Here is a 19,841-nt window from a genome sequence, read left to right as displayed (position 1 = left end):
GATTAAAATAGGAATGATAATGGATATTGACCATTTTGTTTTTTATAAAACAGTAGACTAAAAAATTTTCCCTCTCAATATTAAATAACAAGGTTGAAATGTAATTATCAAAGATTGGGTGGCAAAGACACTCTTCTCTCTCATTCAAATTGAGCTCCCGTACAGTGTAAACACAAGTCATTCAAATCATATTTACTGGTTAGCACTTTATTGTTTAATATCTATAACTAATGCCAGAGTGAAGTTCTGTGATAACCACTTCAGAGATACCCACTTACATGAGACCAAGTAGAAGGGTTTTTCCCCAAAATTCTCCCAAATGGGTCAAGAAGATAGTCTTCAAGAAGTACAATATTATATTCCAAAAGTGACTTTGCTTGATTTTACATTAGACTTAACAGTGGACTAAAAGACTGTTCATTGAAAATGAAAATGTATTTAAATCCTCGCAGAAGGAAATGTTAAGTTTTTTATATCTCCATTGGAATCTTAAAGGACTTATACATAGTACAGCAAAACAAGTTCCAGAAGGGACTTTACGCTCAAAAGAATTTTCAGTCAGTCCCACCTAAAGTATAAGACACAACAGAGGAACAGAAAATAACTATTTACTTTCTATAGCAAATGTAATTCAAAATATATACCTTTAGAATCAATACGGATACACAGAACAACATGGATGAATCTCAAAATAAATACGCTGAGTGAAAGAAGCCAGATCAAAAGTGCACATACTGTTATGATTCCATTTATATAAAACTCTAGAATATGTAAACTAATCTATAATGATAGAAAGCAGATCACTGGTTGCCTAAGCATAGGGGTGTGGAGTGGATGGGGAACTTTGGGGAATGACAGACATGTTAATTACTTGATTGTGGTGATGATCTCAAAATTGTATAAATACGTCAAAAGTTATAAAATTGCATACTTTAAACATGTGTAATTTATTGTACATTAGTTATATGTGAATAAAGCTGTCTAAAACATATGCACTTTTGCCCCCTCTTATTATCCAAATCATGGAAATGATCCAAATCATGGAAATGACAGTTTAATAAAGACACTCAAGTGTGCTTACAAGTAGGGTACTTAGCAATGTATCTTTATTTCAGGGGTATAAAGACGCCTTCCACTAAAAAAAAACCCCAAATCAAAACCCAAAACCCCCCAAAAAACCCTCCCTCAATCAGTTTAGTGATTTCTAAATTCCCACAATTAAGATATCCATTTATTTGACTAAAGGCTTATCCTCTGTTATGATGCAAGCAAATCTTCAGAAAGGGTAACACAGTGGGTATTATCAGTGCAGTATGGGGAAGAGGCCTTTTGAGTACTCCTCAGCCACATCTTAACATTGAAGACCCTGGAAATATCATATCTCTTAAGTTTCCTACTCTATAAAATGGAGATAATAACAATAGCACCTACCACATAGGGTTGTTGTGAGTATTAGAGATAACATGTGTTAGGTTCTTACCAAGTATCAGACATATAACAAATATTCAGTAAATGGTCTATTATTATTTTGAATGCTTTCTTGAAAACAATGATTTATAGTGATACCATGACAGTATATACACAACTGCTTCTTTCAAGGATCTTACAGAATAGTGAGGCAAACAACACAAATTATTAGACTATAGAGGAAGGAACAAAATTTTGTTTATGCTAACAAAATTCTGCATAAAATTGTAATAAGAACAAAAGAGTCAGGAAAGCCTATGTCAAAGGAAAAAAAGAGGTACTGAAGCAAAAGGGTGGGGAGGGGGAAGGGAGAAACGCAGGCATTCTAGAGAAAGGGAAGAGTGTGTCCAAAGGTGGAGGCACAGTAAAAAAGAGCCAAAGAATCACAATACAGCCCCAATGGAAATGAAGTACACTTCCACCCTTAGAAAGAGAACCAAAGCCAGAGTACATTTGGAGATTTGGATTTCATTCTATGAGCGACAGAGAATCAATGTAAGGTTTTATGCAGGGGAATCACATGATCTGATTGACATTTTAGAGTAAGAATTCTGGTGGCAGTGAACAGATTAAAAGGAAAAGAGAAAGTAAGGTGATCAATTTAGAGGCTGTTACAGTAATGTGGGCAATGATGAGAGTATTTCTGAAATTTGGTAGTGATAATAGGAATGAAGGATTATTTAAAAGATAAAATTGACAGTACTTGGTGACTGAACGAACATTAGGGTTAAGAGAAAGTAAAGAATCATTGATGGCTCCATATTTTCTACTTTGTGTTACTAAGTAAAGTATTACTGGTATCTTTAATTTGATTGTTTGGTTTAGACTCCTTGTGCTTGAATTTACTACCTATTTGTTTATTCAAAAGGCAAAGAGCCAGGGAAAACTGACTTTAACCTAATCAAGTTAATAATATTTATTTCAATTTTACTGAAAAATGTAACGCACGCAGATGAGCATTTCAATTTTGCATCCTTGGGAAGGATGAACTGGGAGATTGGGATTGACATATACACACTACTATATATGAAATAGATAACAAATAAGAACCTACTCTATAGGACTTCTCTGGTGGTCCAGTGGTTAAGAATCCGCCTGCCAATGCAGGGGACACAGGTTCGATCCCTGGTCTGGGAAGATCCCACATGCTGCGGGGCAACTACTGAGCCTGTGCTCTAGAGCCTGTGCGCCGCAACTACTGAGCCCATGCGCCACAACTACTGAAGCCCATGCCCTCTGGGGCCCATGTGTCGCAACTACTGAGCCTGCGTGCTGCAACTACTGAAGCCCTCACGCCTACAGCCCATGCTCTGCAACAAGAGAAGCCACTGCAATGAGAAGCCCGTGCACTGCAAGAAGAGTAGCCCCTGCTCGCCGCAACTAGAGAAAGCCCGTGCGCAGCAACAAAGACCCAGCGCAGCCACAAAAATAGAACCTACTGTATAGCACAGGGAACTCTACTCAATACTGTGTAATGACTTATATGAGAAAAGAATCTAAAAAAGAGTGGATATATATTTGTATATATATGTGTGTATATATATATATATATATATGATTCACTTTGCTGTACAAGAGAAACTAACACAACATTGTAAGTGAACTATAATAAAAAAAGACAAAAAATTTCACAACCTTATATATCCTTGTAGGAGTATTTAAAAGAAAGTACATTTTCCTCTGAAAACGAAGTTCAAAATACTCAACAGTATTTTTTAAGTAATATCTTAAATCATCTTTGTGGTTGAACTAAAGGTCAAATAAATCCCTGCCCACTGCTTATTTAAAGGTGTCTTAGTGGGAAGTTGATATAGAATGACATCACTAATGGTAAGTGGCTAACTTTTGAGGGAGGAGTGTGAATAAAAGTGCTAGGCTTAAATAGAAAGTGTGTTTAAGAAAAAAGTCTGTAGACAAGAGAACAGAAAAGCAGTTGCTGAAAGATTAAATAAAACATTTTCTAAAGATTTTTAAATTCTAAAAATGACAAATATTAGTTATCATATAACATCAAGTACTTAAAAAAACCCTTGAACTCTATTCTTTCTATTGTAGAAGCTCTTTATTGGTAAAAAGTCTAACAACCAGAGTTTACTGTAATATTCTCCATTCCCCCAGCTGGAAATAATCTTCCCCTCCTCTAAACTATCACAGCGTTTTGTTTATGGCAATTATTGCAAATAACTGAAGTTAGGGAAGACTCACTGTTTTATTTCTTCTTGAAAAAAAGCTACTTGTTTTATTTCTTCAAACAACTTGTTTTATTTCTTCAAGCTACCTAAAGGCAGGAATTGTGTCCTACTCATCAGTGCCTTGCACAGATATTCAGTAAATATCTGTGGAATGAATGACTGAAAATCTAAAGATCTTTTTGTTTGTCTACATTATGCAAACATTGAAAGACTATATTAATAATTATTCACATTTTCCTTATTAGGTTGTACTACTAAGGAAAAAAGCAGTGCTTTGTAAGTACTAAAATCGCTACACCTTCATACTCCTCATACCTATTCATATTCTAATTTCTTTACCTCTATTTATAATTTTAAAAAAATTCCCAGCTATAAATCGTTTATAATATCATGCATCAGTACAGTGTATCAGTTACTTCCTTCCTCAGTACCCTGTTCTGAAGTGCCATCCTTCCTGAAGATAAAAAGTGGTGAAATGCAATCATCTATGGAGTGGAAGTTGGTAAAACATAAATCAGGGAACTGTAGAGAAAATGAGTACTCTTAACTAAGATTATCTCAAATCACTACAGTTTTGAAAATCATAGAAACGTCTTCAAAAGTTGGTTCTAAACAAGCTGATCACTGTACTTTTCGTTAACCAATATTATGCACAGCTGGGATTGACCCCTAAATTTTTAACAGTATTGTAAAATGCTCATACAGACCAGAATAACATTTGAAATATAGCCAAAATGTCTGCAAGATATATTTATGTTTTTATTTGCACTTAGGCAAGAAAGAGTGCTATTTGAGTTTTTAAGATTAAAAAAAGAAAGTACATTGGAAAAAAAAGAAAAAAAAAGAACGTACATTGAAATAAAAGATAAAAGTGGATGATCAACTGTCAGACAGCTAGCACTGGGAACCAGCATTAATTGCACAGTGAAAAGATGTTAATTATAGTAATTAAAACACTGTTTTAAGGCACTTTAGTATACATTTCTCATTTGATCCTTTTAACTTTAGTCTCATAAAAACAGGACAGGAATTATTATCCCATTTTACAGTTGCTAAAACTAAAGTTCAAAATTATATAAAGTTATAAGAAAAAGAAATTACGAATGACATTAGCAAATATGACAGCTGGGATCCCAGGGGGGTCAAATTCAGAGAACAAGCAGCATAAAAGCAGCTGTGGATAAAGTCACAATAACTGATATAGCAAATAAGCTAAAATAAATGCAAATTAGTTTAAGAAGATAATGCATCTTGGCACAGGCAAGTGAGTATTTAGATGCAATGAAATTCCTGGAACAAAGTTCATATTGGGGCTATATATCAGAATCACCTAGGTAGCTTTTTCAAAAAACATACATGTCCTGACCCCACCTGAGATCTGCTGAATAGAGATAGAAATCCATCTAAAGCCCAGACTTGTTTCTGAAAAAAACTTCCCAAGCAATTTGAACACACTCCTGATTAAGAACCATTGCCCTAAAACACAAAGAAGTGGAAACAACAACGCACATATCTGGAGAAGCAACCCCAAAATTCATGTACAAGGATGAGCCGGGTGATGGACAGACTAGGTGGAGGAATTCTGACTACTTGTAACTCTCTCCCACTCTAAAAAGCTTACCCAAATGCAAGCAAGAGAAAAAAAGCACTATTACAGAGATAGCCTTCAACTGCACTGATATTTAAAATAAATCTTTTACAAAATTAATATTTTAACTATCATCAGTAACACTTCTTACAAGACAGCATGCCAATGTGTGAACACCACAGTTTTGAATAACTGACTAGAGACTGAATCTCATTCACTGAAGTACAGGATAACAGATTGCCTGAGACCCAAAGGAGCAAATGGAGTTACCAATATATTCTTTTCTAAATATCACCTCTACTCACTTTGGAGAAAAAGAAAAGACCTGTTCTTCTTTCCTCAAACCCAACTGAATTATGTTGATGACCTTCTTTACCTTAAGACACAGGTGAGTTTTTCCATTTCTTCCCAATTATGATAAAAATTTAGAGTTACCACTTCCTACACAGAATTGTATCCAATTAACAAAAGGGCAAGGAAAACTCAAGCCTATTCCCATAAAGACAGAAAAAGACTAACACAGAAGGTGCAAAAGAAATCAAAGGAAGGATAAGTTATATCAATCAAATTAGCAAAAGGACACGTGGTTTATTTACTAAGCAATTTTTTATTTACTTTCTTCTTCAGAATGCTTATTATCATTTAAGTGGACAAAGGAGACTGCCTCCAAACATCACTGTCAACTTCTACTCCCCTAGTTTAAATATACACAAAACTACTTCAAATTATTTAAAAGTAAATGGGCATGCTTACATATTCTTGAAAGATATATTTTCTATCTAGCATCTGGTCTAGTCTATTTTTATGAAACCTTAAGGTTTCATAAAATTCTAGAATCATCAGGATACTTAAACAGTATTAAGTGCCAAGTGTTTCTAGGAGCTCCTGTTTCCTAGAGGTCTGAGTCCCAAAAGAGCTCCAGTACAGAAGAAAACTAACATTTATGGGCATGCATTACCTCATTTGCTCCTATTAAGACTCTGCAGTTGTTATACCCATTTTCAAATCATAGAGTGGCAGAACTGGAATAAAAACCAACCCAGGTCCATCATGGACTGAAATCCAGGTTTACTCTAATATATCAGGCTGACTCTCTCATCTGGGCTTTAAGAATCCAAGTAAGGGAATTTGCAGATGAGTATTTGACTGATGTATGCACCACAAGGTAAATAAAATATGTAAAAAATTTTGGCAAAGAGATTTTACTGCTAGAGATTCCACTGCCATTGGGGTGTGGGGTGGAAGAATAAGTCCTGAAAAAAAATTTTAACTTCCAGGGTGAAAAAAGTAGAGAAACGAAATTAAAAACAGATGGCAGGGCCAAATCATCTGTCTGGATTAAGACCGTCAGATTTAAAAATAAAAATTATAGGATGCCCATTTAAATATGAATTAAACAAATAATTTTTTACTGTAAGTATATCCCATGCAATTATTTGGGTCATGTGCCTACAAACACAATCATTTGCAGAAAACACAGATGAAAGAAAGATGGAACAAAAGGAAATTCTGAGTCCCTCAAATTATATTTGAGAAAGATACTACACACACCCCAGATGTTCCCAATTATGAGTCATCATGATTCCTCCCTAGTCATTTCACTTGCTCATTCCCTTCACTCTATGTCTATCATATATCATCTTAATTCTTTTATACTACTGTTATCTCTACATTTTCATGTGTTGCACTTCTGAAGCAGCCTTCATGTTTATGTGTTCAGTCTTCTACTAAAAACAATAAATCACTGTCTTTACCTATCAATTCCAGCTCCAGTTTTTCATTAAAGATTAAATTGTGTCGTACTACACTGAGTTTTTCCCCTTTACTCAAGACAAACAGTTCTCTTGCAATTTACACTACAAAGTTGGTAAGTAGTGCAAAGTTGGTAAGTAGTACACGATATCTTCATGTACTTCCTATTATGTGACGTAGCAGAACTAGACTAAAGAAAACTGTGAATATGCTATACATAAAATAGATAAGCAACAAGGATTTACTGTATAGCACAGGGAATTATACCCAATATTTTGTAATAACCCATAATGGAATATACCCGAATATGCAAAAAAAACCCGAATCACTATGCTGTACATGTGAAACTAAACAATACTGTAAATCAATTATACTCCAATTTAAAAAATAATAATTTTTAAAACTGTAAATAAAAATAAATTACCTAAATTTTAAAACATATTTTACCAAGTACAGTACTATTTATTAGTAAACAGAGCTATGCGCACACAGGAACATTTGCACTTTCTACTGGAACAATGAGAAGCTTTAAATTCAGACCAAAAAAGAGCTAATTTTATTTATACTAAACAGGATAGAATCATAAATATACAAGAGTAATGACTGTCTATGCATACCTTGGATAGGACTGAGAACATTTTTCTTAATGCCTGTCCTCATTAATTGTGTCAAAAGACTGGAACCAAGGTGTAATTTTTTTTAAAAAAGCAATAAAGACAGCTTAATAGAACTTGAGCTGTGAAATCCTAAATAACATAATTTAATTGAACAAAATTCAGAATCATACATAAAGTCCCAGTTATTCATGGTACTTATATAATTTTATTTATGAAATAATGATCTGTTACTTTCACGTTATACAGATCATATATTCAACTACAGACACCTATTTACATATTACATCCGGTAAGAAATGGTCTTAAATGCTTGGTAATCAATAAAAAATACTTTTTGAGGTTTTATACAACTTTACTACAAACAGACTCTAAACTAGACAATGGTAAACTAATTAAGCAAAAGTTTTTTTGTCGTTGTTGTTACTCTTTCGGTTAAATTACTGTTTCAAAACAGGATGGGAGTTTATAATTTTGTGAATGTTTTTGTCTAAGGTCTTTACTGAGTGATTAAGGACACCCAGACTTTTCCTCAGCAGTTTTCAGACAACTGAATTACAACTTAAATAACTTGTTATATTTTAAACAGTCCCATTTTAATGCAACTCCAGAAAACAGGAAAAACGAGAAAAGAAAATTACCCTACAACTTTCCACTCCTTTAAATTTTTTCCCCTTCAATTTAGGAAATCAGTCCTCACAACAGAACAAAATATAGTGTCATTAAACAAGTTTAAATTGTATCACATTTTTAAATGATGTGGGTCTTAGGATACTCTATATAAATGGCTAATTATTTTCTTTCTCTTTTGAAAGAATTAGGAGTATTACATTCATGCCATATATCAACAAAGTTTGGTTAAATTACCAGAAGGCTGATTTTTTTTTTCTTATAATGCTGGCTCTTCTTTAACTTTCATACAAAATCTTTCTGATAATCAATAAATTTACCAAGTGTTTCAAGTCACTTTGCACTTTTAATTTATATACGGTTTGAATTTATGAATTTACAAGATTATCTGAAAGTTCAGGGTCACTTAGGTGGCTAAAGAGAAAGTTGAAATATGTTAAACTACATTTGTATTCTCACATGAAAACCACAGACAAACTGAAATCAAATGTCATGTGAACCACCCCAATTTCCTTCTCAGCCTACAGCACTAGCTATGGATTTGTTCTGCTCAACCCTTTAAAAAAAAAAGTCCTTTATGCTTTCTACTTCCTCTTCTCCGCTAGTCATCAGCCTTCTACTGAGGGTCACTGAACCAGGGAGTTGGGAGGATGCGGGTCAAGCATAAACAAGCCTCCCTCTGTAGCCTCCTAGCACAGGGTTAATCCACACTTTTAGGCCCCCCAGCCTCTGCTCACGCTGCTCCCTCTGCCGGGAAAGTGCCCCCATAAACCTTGCCAGACTTCTGTAAAGATCCCACTCGAATGCAGTCTACCTGATTTACTTCCCTTAGATTACAGGCAGACCTAAACCATGGCTGGATGTGAGGCTCCCTCCCTCACCCTTTAAGCAGTTTCTTGGTAAACTGGTTTCCCCCAAACAAGAGATCCACGCATTTATTGACTAAAAGTAAGTATTCACATAAGTGATAGAAAGTTGTTTTCATTCTTACTCATATTTTAAAGCACGGGGATTCTAAAAATCCTCTTTTCCCCTTCTTTCCAACAAAGGAAAACAAAACAAAACTCGACTTCTGTTCCATAAGTTAGAAAGTACGCACTTTACAGTGAAAATGATTCACTTTGTTGAAGCAACATTTCCACGTAAGACCTGTTAAAATACCACTGGTGATTTTTAAAGCCGCACCGCATTTTGTCCAACTGGCAGCACGACAGCGATCACCTCTTGGCAACTGATGAAATTAAACTAAAAAAGATAGACCTCTCCTGAGGTCGGAAGGCTCCTCGTTCCTGTTCTAAAACGTAAAACCACCGTTTCAATTTAAATCAATTTTTAAATACGGGAAATCTTCGTTCTCCTTTATTTAGATTCTTATTACTTCCCTAATCCAAAAACCAAGTCTTTGGGAAACTCTAAGGCTCCGGCTATTATAATGGCATCAAATTACAGAGCGTGACTTTGATTTCGCACGCAAACCCTGAACCAGCTTACTTTTTTAAAAGGCTGACAGTTTGCCAGAGGCGATTTTAAAGACAGAATGAGTCACAACCAAAATTGAGCGCCCGAAACCCTGAGCGGCAAGACCCTCGGACGCTCTCCTCCTCCGCCCCCGCCGTCGGGGCCAGGCTCGCGCCCGGCCCTCGGTAGCCCGCGCCGAGAACACTCACCTGAGGCCATGGCTCAGCTCACCGCGCCGCCCCGCTCCGAGCGTCCGGACCCGAAGCCGCTGCAGTCAATCAGCCCGTTAGTCAGGCGGCCAAGGGACCTCTGCCGGCGGGATCCCCAGTCCCCCTGACCACCCCCGGGTCCTCCTCTTCCTCCTTCCCGCCCTCCTCTGGGTTTGCGGCTCACACCTTCCCACCCGCTTAATTCTCGCGCTCCGGTCACCCGGCGTTGCCCGTCCCGGCTGCAGGAGCCAGGAGGCGGAGCGCTGCTACAGCTGAGGGCTGGTCGGCCCGAGAGGCGAACAGCCCGGCGGGGGGGGACTTCCCGCGGCTGACGTAAACTCCTCACCGCCGCTTCCCCCGGGCTGGGGCGGGGGCGGAGCGTCTTGCGACCTGCGCGCGTGCTTCCGCCCTCAGCGGCCCGCGCCCCGCCCCGCCCGGGCCCGGGCCCCGCCCGTGCCCCGCCCCCGCCCCCGCCCGCTCTCCCGGAGCCCCGGTGGGGTTGGGACCTCGTCGCGGAAGCGCGAGCGCGGGACCTTCGGGAGCGCAGGGAACGCTGGGAGCCGGGAGGCGACGGCCCCGAGCGTGCGAAAGCCGCCGGCTCCTGAGAAATCCCCCTCCTCCAGGGTGTTCTTGGACGCGTGGCTTAAAGTTCAGGAGCGGGTGGGAGGGTGCGGTGACGTCTAGAGGGCCGGCCGCCCGCGAGCACTTGGGGGCGGGCCGGGCGGCGAAGTGGGGCCCGTCCTCCCAGCCTGGGGTAAGGACAGCTGGGGTTTTCGTTGGGTGGTTCCCCCTCTTCCTGATTTCGCACATGCAAATCCCCGCCCCCGCGCTGGCGGGCGTCCCGGAGCGCACTCGAGGGGAAGTGCGGAAGCTGCAGCGGCCTCTGCGCGCCTGTAATTAAGGTATTTGCATACGGGGACCCCAGCAGTCTGATCTTATCCCTTTGCATCATCTCAATTGTTCTGTTAACGTACTTTACAAACTAAAACTTTTTAAACTCTTGAGGTCCGCAGTGTGAGTTCGTTGCCTCATCACTCAGTGTGCTCGAGATTAATGACGTGGACACTGCCTTGGGGTTTGACAGAGTTACCCACGTGGAAAGGAGGACGAAAGTTTAGTATGCTAAAGGAATCTAAGTTAACTTTGTTTCTTTCATGTGTAAATAACCTTCTATGTGTTAGTTTAGTTACCTTATAATGTATTATCCTCATTTTATAGATGAGGCAGTCAGGGTTCAGAGAAGTTAAGTAACTTGTTCATACCTCAGAATGCTACTAAAAAAAAAAAAGAACAGTTTAAACTCAGGGTTTTCTGACTCCAAAAGCTCCATGCTCTTTCCACTATCCTTTACTGCCTAAAGTAAGTATGGAGGGGCAATGGGAAATATCAGCCATACTAGTGCCAAAACTGGAGGACCCAGTTGGGGAAATAATTAAAAATAAACTCTCCTGCCACGCCCAAAACATCCTCTCCACAAAATATAGAAAAGTAGAAAAGAATGAAATAGTTTTATTATAGAATAAGCATTAAACCATACTGTGATGCACTAAAGAGATTGCAAAGAGAAGAAATCTCACTCGTTTATATAATCAGACAGATGCAATCAATTACATACCTGTTGTCCTTCTCCCAAGGAAAAAAAATAGGAAGTTACATCTTGGAGCCAAAAGCCAAGGTTTAAACTCCCACAGAGACAGAGAGATGGGGCACCATCCTCCTTGATATTCACATTTCAAAGAGATAGCTCAAAGGCCCCCAAGAAAGATCTTAAGGGGGTACAAAACTGGCAAGAAACTTGTTTAGCTTTTTAAAAGGTGTACATACATCTCAGAGAAATCATTTATAGCTTCTGTTTTTCTAAAAGAATTGCTAAATGAAAAGTAAGGGGGTAATGTTCTTTGTTCTTTTTGGCACCAGGCAGATTTTTAAATTTAATTATTTTAGACTTGTATTCACCCTTACAACCCCAAATGTGAGAACTATATGAATGAACTAAGCATAAATGTTTAAGAATCCAACAGGAGGATGAGAGACGAATAGGAATGGAAAATAGTTTGCGTGTATTTGTTTATATTTCACCTCCAGAAATTGATTGGTTTTAGGTGCTTCTTTTTTTTTTAAGATGTTGGGGGTAGGAGTTTATTAATTTATTTATTTATTTTTGCTGTGTTGGGTCTTAGTTTCTGTGCGAGGGCTATCTCCAGTTGTGGCAAGCGGGGGCCACTCTAAATCGCGGTGCGCGGGCCTCTCACTAGCGCGGCCTCTCTTGTTGAGTAGCACAGGCTCCAGACGCGCAGGCTCAGTAGTTGTGGCTCACGGGCATGTGGGATCCTCCCAGACCAGGGCTCAAACCCGTGTCCCCTGCATTACGAGGCAGATTCTCAACCACTGCGCCACCAGGGAAGCCCATAGGTGCTTCTTAATAGGACACAATAATGTTTGCTTACTGAAGAGTTCTGGGCCAAACAGAATCTGTCCCAGTTTCAGGACCCCAAACTAGTCCTAAAACCACTCCGACTATGAAATCACAAGCTGGATCTTATGAGATTTAGTAACACTACAGAATTTTGAATTTATTTTATTTTTATTTTTCAAACACTCACTTATTTAAACCTCCTCACTAATAGGATGGCATGTTTGTATTTATTTCCAGGGCTATTTGTCACATGAAGAAGCTATAGATTTATATTATCTCACCTTTTTAAAGGCTTTTTTGAAAATCCTTTCACTATTTTAGAAACTTGCTGAACCCTTTTTTCAAAGATCCAGTCCACATCTGAAAAGTGAAAATGTTTCACTTGTGCAGGATAAACTTAATTAGAAAAAAAAGGAAGATTACAAGACAAGGTGATGGATGGACTAAAACAACAACAAATGTGAGTAGTGGTTTTTATTTTTTTTCAGACTTATGTGGGGGGAAAATAGTTTATTACTGTAAAGATGATTGGCAGCTAATTGGTGGGGATTATAATGTAACACATGGTATTATTCCTCAAGGGCTTACAGTTTTTGATACTATTTATTCAGTCCAACAAATATATATTCTGTGCCAGTTGCTCTTTAGATTGTGGCACGAACACTAATAACAAGATAATCAACTACTCCTCAATTAAAAAAAAAAGACAAAATCTCTGCCTTCATGCAGCTCTGTCTCGCATGAAAGACATCAAGCGTGTTAGCAAGTAAGATCATCTACAATACTATTATTAAACCATTTTGTTTCTTTATTGCTGTCAAGAAAATGAGGTAATGGGATAGAAAGTGACTGAGGGAGAGGGATACTCTGAGGAGGTGACATTTGAGTGGAGTCCTGAGGAATAAGAAAGAGACATCCACAGAAAGATTCAGGGAAAGAGCATTCCAGTGCGAGGAACACCAAGTACGAAGTCCTTGAGACAGGAAAGAGCTTACGTGAGGGGCTGAAACACCACTGGGACCAAACCAAACTGAATGAGGTTGAAGAGATAAGCAGGGGCCAGATCATGTAGGGCTTTGTAGGCCATGGTAATGAGGATGGATTTTATTCCAGGTGCACACAGGAACCTACTGGAAAGTTTTAAGCATGTGATTGATTTATGATTACATTTCCAGATGTTTACTTTGGCTGATGTGTTAAACTGCTAGGGGCACTGTATGCTAACCAGGGGCAGGAGTGAAGGCAGAGTGGCAGAGAGGCTGTTGCAGTCGTCTAAGGGAGAAGTAAAAGTCGTTTGGACTTATGTTTTAGCAGAGGAGATGGTGAAAAAGGGTCATATTCAGTAAGATTCAGGTGTCAGAGCCTGAAGGACTTGCTGATGGATTGGATGCAGATGGAAGGGGAAAAAAAGGAATCAGGGATAACTCACATTTTTGGTCCGAGCAACAAGGTAAAAAGGAAGGCTGGTGAGAGAAAGGTTTGAGAGGGAAAACCAGGAGTTGTTTTAGACTTGTTAAGTTACAGGTGCCTATTAGATATCTGAGTAGGTAGTTGAATATATAGAACTAAGCTAAGGGGAGAGGTCAAAGGTAGAAATAAAGATGTGTGAGTCAGCAGCATTTCATTTAAAAAAAAGGAGCACAGAGGAAAAAAATTAAAAAGAACCCAAGAAGGCTGGTAGAAAAGAAGAAGCTGCCAGTGAAAGAAGAGGAAAACCAAGAGACTGTTTCAAAAAGAATGGAAGTGGTCAGCTGTGTTAAATGATGCTGAGAGACTGCAAAAGATGAGAATAAAGAAATGACCTTGGATTCGGCAAGATGAAGGTCATCAGTAACCTTGATGAGAGCCATGTCAGTGGAATGGTGGGAATGAAAGCTGAATTGGAGGAGGTTGAGAAGAGAATGATGGAAAGGATGAGTATACACAACTCTTTGAAGACTGTTAAAGGAAACAAATGGGGCAATAGCTGGAGGGGGATGTGGGGTTGTCTTAGGCTAAGGGCTGTGCTACAACCTCCATCTCACCAGGTTAACACAAAGGTTATTTATCACTTGCGTCACAGTCCAATGTGAGTTGAGTGGCTTTCTTCCAGAAGTTATCCAGGAACCTAGATGCCTTCTATCTTGTAGCACCAACATGTGGATTTTAAAGTCATCTTGGAAAAGGAAAGAGGGTAGAGAATCACGAATGGGAGATTTTTATGTGCCAGACCTGAAAGTGGAATACATTCCTCTGGTAACAGTCTGTTTTCCATATGGTCTCCACAAGGGGGCTGAGAAATATAATTTGAGAAATGGAATTTAAATATGTGCCGTGGAAGTAGAGAAGAAATTGGATATGAGTAATCACCAGCAGTCTCTGGTACTGCAGTTTTGTTTTGTTTATAGAGAGTCAGATTAAGGCATGTTTGTAAAAGATAAGACTGGCTCACTAGTGAAGGAGAAATTGGTGATGATTGAGAGGAAGGGAGTAATGAGTAAGGGAGAAAGAATGAAATCTAAAGCACAGGTTATAGGATTGGCCATAGATTGGAATGGGGACACTTCCTCTGTGGTAACAAGAAGGAAAGTAGAACCTAGTAGACCTGATGGTATAGAGGTGAAGTAGTCAGTCAAATTGCATTTTTTTTTTTTTAGTGAAGTATGAGGTTATGTTCAGCTGAGAGTGGAGGGCAACAAGCAAGAGGAGAAGCTGAAAATGCAGTCTGTGAGAGTGGAACATTAGATGTGTCTGGCTGTACTGAATAATCATTTGAAATTTGTGGTCATAAATATAATGTCAGACCAGTACACAGTATTTCTTGTATGGTTTTTAACCCAGGGGATATCAGTGGGTTTATTTTTGAAGAAGAAGACAAAGAACTAGGAAAATTTAAGTCTAAATGGGAATATGAGGGAGGGATGTTAAGTACTTCTCAGCTCACACACACTCCCTGGGTGATGTCACCCATTCCCATTATTTTACCTATAGTCCCAGGACCATATATCCAGCCTGGATCTTTGCATGGGTTTCAGACCTGTATATCCAGTTGTCTATTAGGAGACTCATAGACATCCCAGACTCAATCAACACAGCATCTCCTCTTCCAGGTTTACTATTATTCCCATATTCCTTGTACCACCATCTACCCAGACACAAGTTAGAAAGTTGGGAGCCATCTTTGACTCTCTCTCTAATCATCCTCTAAACCCACAATGTCTAATCATCAAGTCCTGCTGATCTTACCAGTCCAGTGTGAATCCATTGCTTCTCCATCTTAACTGCCATTGTCCTTGTTCAAATCTTCATCATATCTCACCTGAACTACTGGAATGGACTTCTAACTATTATGCCTGTCTATACTTTTGTCCCATTTGAAAGCCACTCAATCATATTCAAACCCATTGCCGCTTGAATCCTCTGGACAAATTCACATCAGACCTACCACTCTTGTGCTTTAAGGCCACCCATTAGCCTTAGATCCAAACTTGGACATGGCTGACAAGTTCCCCCATAATCTGGCCTCTGTCCATTTCTTTAGCCTCATCCTCTGCACTCCACACCTTGCACTTCACACCTCACTGAACTGCTTCATAGCTTCTCATATTCCATGAGCCATGCCGTTTCTTGTCTTTCTGCCCTGTTCATGCTTTCCTTTCTGCCTAGAATGCTCCTTCCCACAGACATGCCATGTTTGTGGTTTGAAAGACTCAATATTGTTTAAATATCAGTTCTCTCCAAATTATAGATTTAATGGATTCCAATCAAAAACCCAGCATATGTGGTGTTATGAGTTCTGATTTCTGCAATTAAAATCCTTCTGTGGAAGGTGTGATCATTTAAAAATACAAATGTATCTTGTCATTCTGTAGCCTTTCCTATTACCCAACATTTAGTGAACACAGTAAACAGCCAAGCATTCTATTTATTAGAGGCTAGTGATAAGGGCAGGTGATACAAAGATGAATCACATAATCTCTCAAGGAGTTTCTAGCCTAAAAGAATTGTATTATTAGACAGTTTGAAGCATGTAATCCCAGGCAATCAGATTGAGGCACGGTGCCATCGCTTCAGGAGTTAATAGGCTCCATATCTGGCTTCTCTTTTTGGTCTAACAAAGTCTTTTTCTGGTATATGTGGTGATCCTTAGTCTCTTAAAATCATTAATTTGCTTGACAAGATTCTTGGATCTGGAGAGACTGAGTATAGGGCCATATAAGATAAATGCATTCATTTGATATATTTAGGGGTGTAAGGTCAGGTAGGAATTTTTATTTAGAAAAAAATGTAAGGCAGATTCCTAATTTGTCATAAAATGGATCCCTTCTTCGCCTAGAGTTTTGGAAAGCTGTGATTTTAGGCAGCATGGACCAATAGGATTTTCTTGCTCCTTTGAGCACAAGTTTTGTAGCTTTTGTTATTTTGTCAGAACATTCTTTGGCCTGTGTGTAGTAGAGAAGTTCCCAAATTTTGGTGAGAACAAATCTTCCTGATAAAATTGAGATCTGTACCTTTAAGAAGAAATTTGATTATTTATGCTTGGTTCTGTGTCTCTCCCCTTTTCTGTCACTCTTCATTCCATCCATTGATAAAGCTAAATATATAGAGACAAATGTTGACAGCCACACAAATACTTAGGTTAAGTGCTTTTAAACCAATGGTACAGTATGAAAGAAACTTCTTGGCAATTTTCTGTTGTACAGAATTAATTAGAACTGACCTGTGGGGGATTTATATCCAACCACCTTTCAGAATCCCTTTTCCTCCTCTTGCCCACACTCCTAGCACAAAGTGCGGAACACAGTAGATTCTTAATAAATGTTTGTTGAATGTTGCATTCTGCATCTTCGTGAAATAACAGAACTGTCAATAGTTATTTAACAGTAAAATGTTTTAAAAACTTATTTGGAAATTAAGATGTAAGAGATTAATGCACCAAAAGCAAATCTCATCTCTTAATTGCTTAAAATTGATTTTTTTTTTAATTTATTTATTTATTTATGGCTGTGTTGGCTCTTCGTTTCTGTGCGAGGCTTTCTCCAGTTGCGGCAAGTGGGGGCCACTCCTCATCGCGGTGCGCAGGCCTCTCACTATCGCAGCCTCTCTTGTTGCGGAGCACAGGCCCCAGACGCGCAGGCTCAGTAATTATGGCTCACAGGGCTAGTTGCTCCACGGTATGTGGGATCTTCGCAGATCAGGGCTCGAACCCGTGTCCCCTGCATCGGCAGGCAGATTCTCAACCACTGCGCCACCAGGGAAGCCCAAAATTGATTATTTTAAATCTTCTTTAATTGAAACTCTTCTGAAGGCTGGAATTTTTAAATTATACCCTTTGTTCAGACCAGCCTCTGAACAAATTAAGGCAATTAAATAGCATTAAATTTTTGATGAAAAGTTGGCATTTTCTATATATTAAGATTAGATATTAGCTACTGAAGTTTCTGTGGGTAAAACTTAACTAAAGCTTCCAACATTAATAATACAAAACTGTTATGAATTTGCAATAAAATTTTCTTGGACATTTTTTTCATTGAGGTGAAAAAGTCCATGTAGCCATGCCTCAAAGCCAGTTTACTCACCTAGTACTTCCTTAATAGTCCATTGGTAGTTAGCTGTGAAGCAGTTTAACATTTAAGTTTAATTTTTTTTTTACTGGTTTTCTGATTTATAAATACTGATTTCTTGGAAAATTTGAAAATTTTCAAAAAGTAAAAAATTCAGTATCTTGTTTTCCCACTATACAGAGGTAACTACAGTTAAATGTTTGGTGCATTTTCTTCCAGTCTTTTTTTTCAATGTATAAATATTAAAATTATTTCATAGTTGAGCTCATGCTGCATATATGGTACTGTATCTTGCTTTTTCCATTTTAACGTCGTGAACATTTTCCCCATGGCATTAAAACTGTCTTTGAAAAATTGGAAAAAGAAACAGCATATTTTTTGTTGGAATTGACAAAGTAATTTTTAAATATATCTAGGAATACCAAAGTCCTAGAATAGCCAAGCCAATATTGAAAAATAAAGATGGAAAATGTACCTTACCAGATAGACAAATTTATTATAAAACTACAGAAATTAAGATAGAGTGATATTGGCATAATTTTAGACAAATAGAACAATGAGCTGGATTAGAAAATCCAGAAATAGACCCATACATATACAGTCACTTGTTACAACAGTCTCCACTGCAGTTCTGTGGGGGGAAAGGAGGTCTTTTCATTAACTGGTGCTGGGACAAATTTGTCATCTATCTGGAAAATAATGAAACCTGACCCCAAACTTATACCATACCTAAAATATTATTTTAAATGGATCATAGACCTCCATGTGAAAAGTAAAATAATTAACCTTCTAGAAGAAAACATAGAATACCTTCATAACCTTGGAATAAGCAAAGACTTGTTGAACATTACACAAAAAGTGCTAACTAGCAAAGAAAAGATAGATAACTTGGACTTAATTAAAATTAACTAAAAAATGCCACTAAGGGGCTTCCCTGATGGCACAGTGGTTGAGAGTCCGCCTGCCGATGCAGGGGACACGGGTTCGTGCCCCGGTCCGGGAAGATCCCACATGCCGCGGAGCAGCTGGACCCGTGAGCCATGGCCACTGAGCCTGCGCTTCACAACGAGAGAGGGCACAACAGTGAGAGGCCCGCGTACTGCAAAAAAAAAAAAAAGCCACTAAGATAATGAAAAGGCAAGCCACATACTGGGAGAAGATACTTGCAATACATACATCTGATAAAGAACTCTATGGCATCCATGAAGATACTCTGCTCAGATCTCCCTTCTCAAGAGGGTCTACCTCAGCTTTCAAGCCAAGGCCGTGTGTTTCATTGGAAGCACGTATCCAGTTATAAGCACAGTGGTGGTACAAAGGCTTGCTGTCTCTGGCCAGCACAGGACTTCTCTGTGGGCAATCTTTGTGTTAGAGCTCCCCATGGGGCTGGCTGAGACTTTATCATAGATGCACCCCAATCTAATTCTATTCCTGTCCACTTCCTCCTTCCTTCCCCCTTTCTTTTCACAAGTGTCAGACCTGCATCTGAACTTTCCCTATCTACTCCTTCTTTCTCTCCCCTTTGTCTTTCGTAGGTGTTACCCCAATAAATCTCTTGCATTGCTCATTACATATTGGCATCTGCTTCCCAGAGTACCCAACTGGTACACTCATATCCACTTTACAAATCAATAAAAAAAAAAGATAGCTCAATTTTTTTAAGTGGGCAAAAGACTCAAATAGGCACTTTACAAAGGAGGATAGCCAAATGACTAATAAGCATATAAAAAGATGCTTAGAATCACTAGTCAGCAGGAAAATATGTATTAAAAAAACAATAAAATAATGCTACACCTCATCAGAATGACTAAAAATAAAAGGATAATACCAAGTGTTGGTGGGGATATGGAATTCTCTTAAAATTTTTTGTGGGAATATAAATTGGTAAAACAACCTTGGAAAATTGGCAGTGTCTACTAAACCTAAACTATAAATACCCAATGATCCAGCAGCACTATTATTGGGTATATTC

At 38.5% G+C, this 19,841-nt stretch overlaps 2 protein-coding genes across 2 annotated transcripts in view; one reads left to right on the top strand and one right to left on the bottom strand.

Moving 5' to 3' along the window:
- REL (REL proto-oncogene, NF-kB subunit) overlaps window positions 1–10,085 on the bottom strand; it is a gene marked incomplete at its 3' end in the record, with an annotated part of 34,257 nt that extends 24,172 nt beyond the window's left edge. The window contains exon 1 of the mRNA XM_082672036.1: window positions 9,911–10,085. Within this exon, the coding sequence (XP_082528162.1) occupies window positions 9,911–9,920 (10 nt within the window). The 5' untranslated portion in view covers window positions 9,921–10,085. The remainder of the gene's footprint in view (window positions 1–9,910) is intronic.
- Window positions 10,086–10,750: 665 nt separating this feature from the next.
- The window catches only part of LOC309833591 (uncharacterized protein), a 93,923-nt gene continuing 84,832 nt past the window's right edge, over window positions 10,751–19,841 (top strand). The window contains exons 1-2 of the mRNA XM_082672004.1: window positions 10,751–10,812; window positions 12,717–12,786. Of these exons, the coding sequence (XP_082528130.1) occupies window positions 12,761–12,786 (26 nt within the window). The 5' untranslated portion in view covers window positions 10,751–10,812; window positions 12,717–12,760. The remainder of the gene's footprint in view (window positions 10,813–12,716; window positions 12,787–19,841) is intronic.

The sequence above is a fragment of the Grampus griseus genome (genome assembly GCF_964374135.1).
Source record: "Grampus griseus genome assembly, chromosome: 15".
Lineage (NCBI taxonomy): Eukaryota > Metazoa > Chordata > Mammalia > Artiodactyla > Delphinidae > Grampus > Grampus griseus.
Note: the sequence above shows the minus strand (reverse complement) of the source record. Positions and strands in the feature narration are given on the sequence as shown.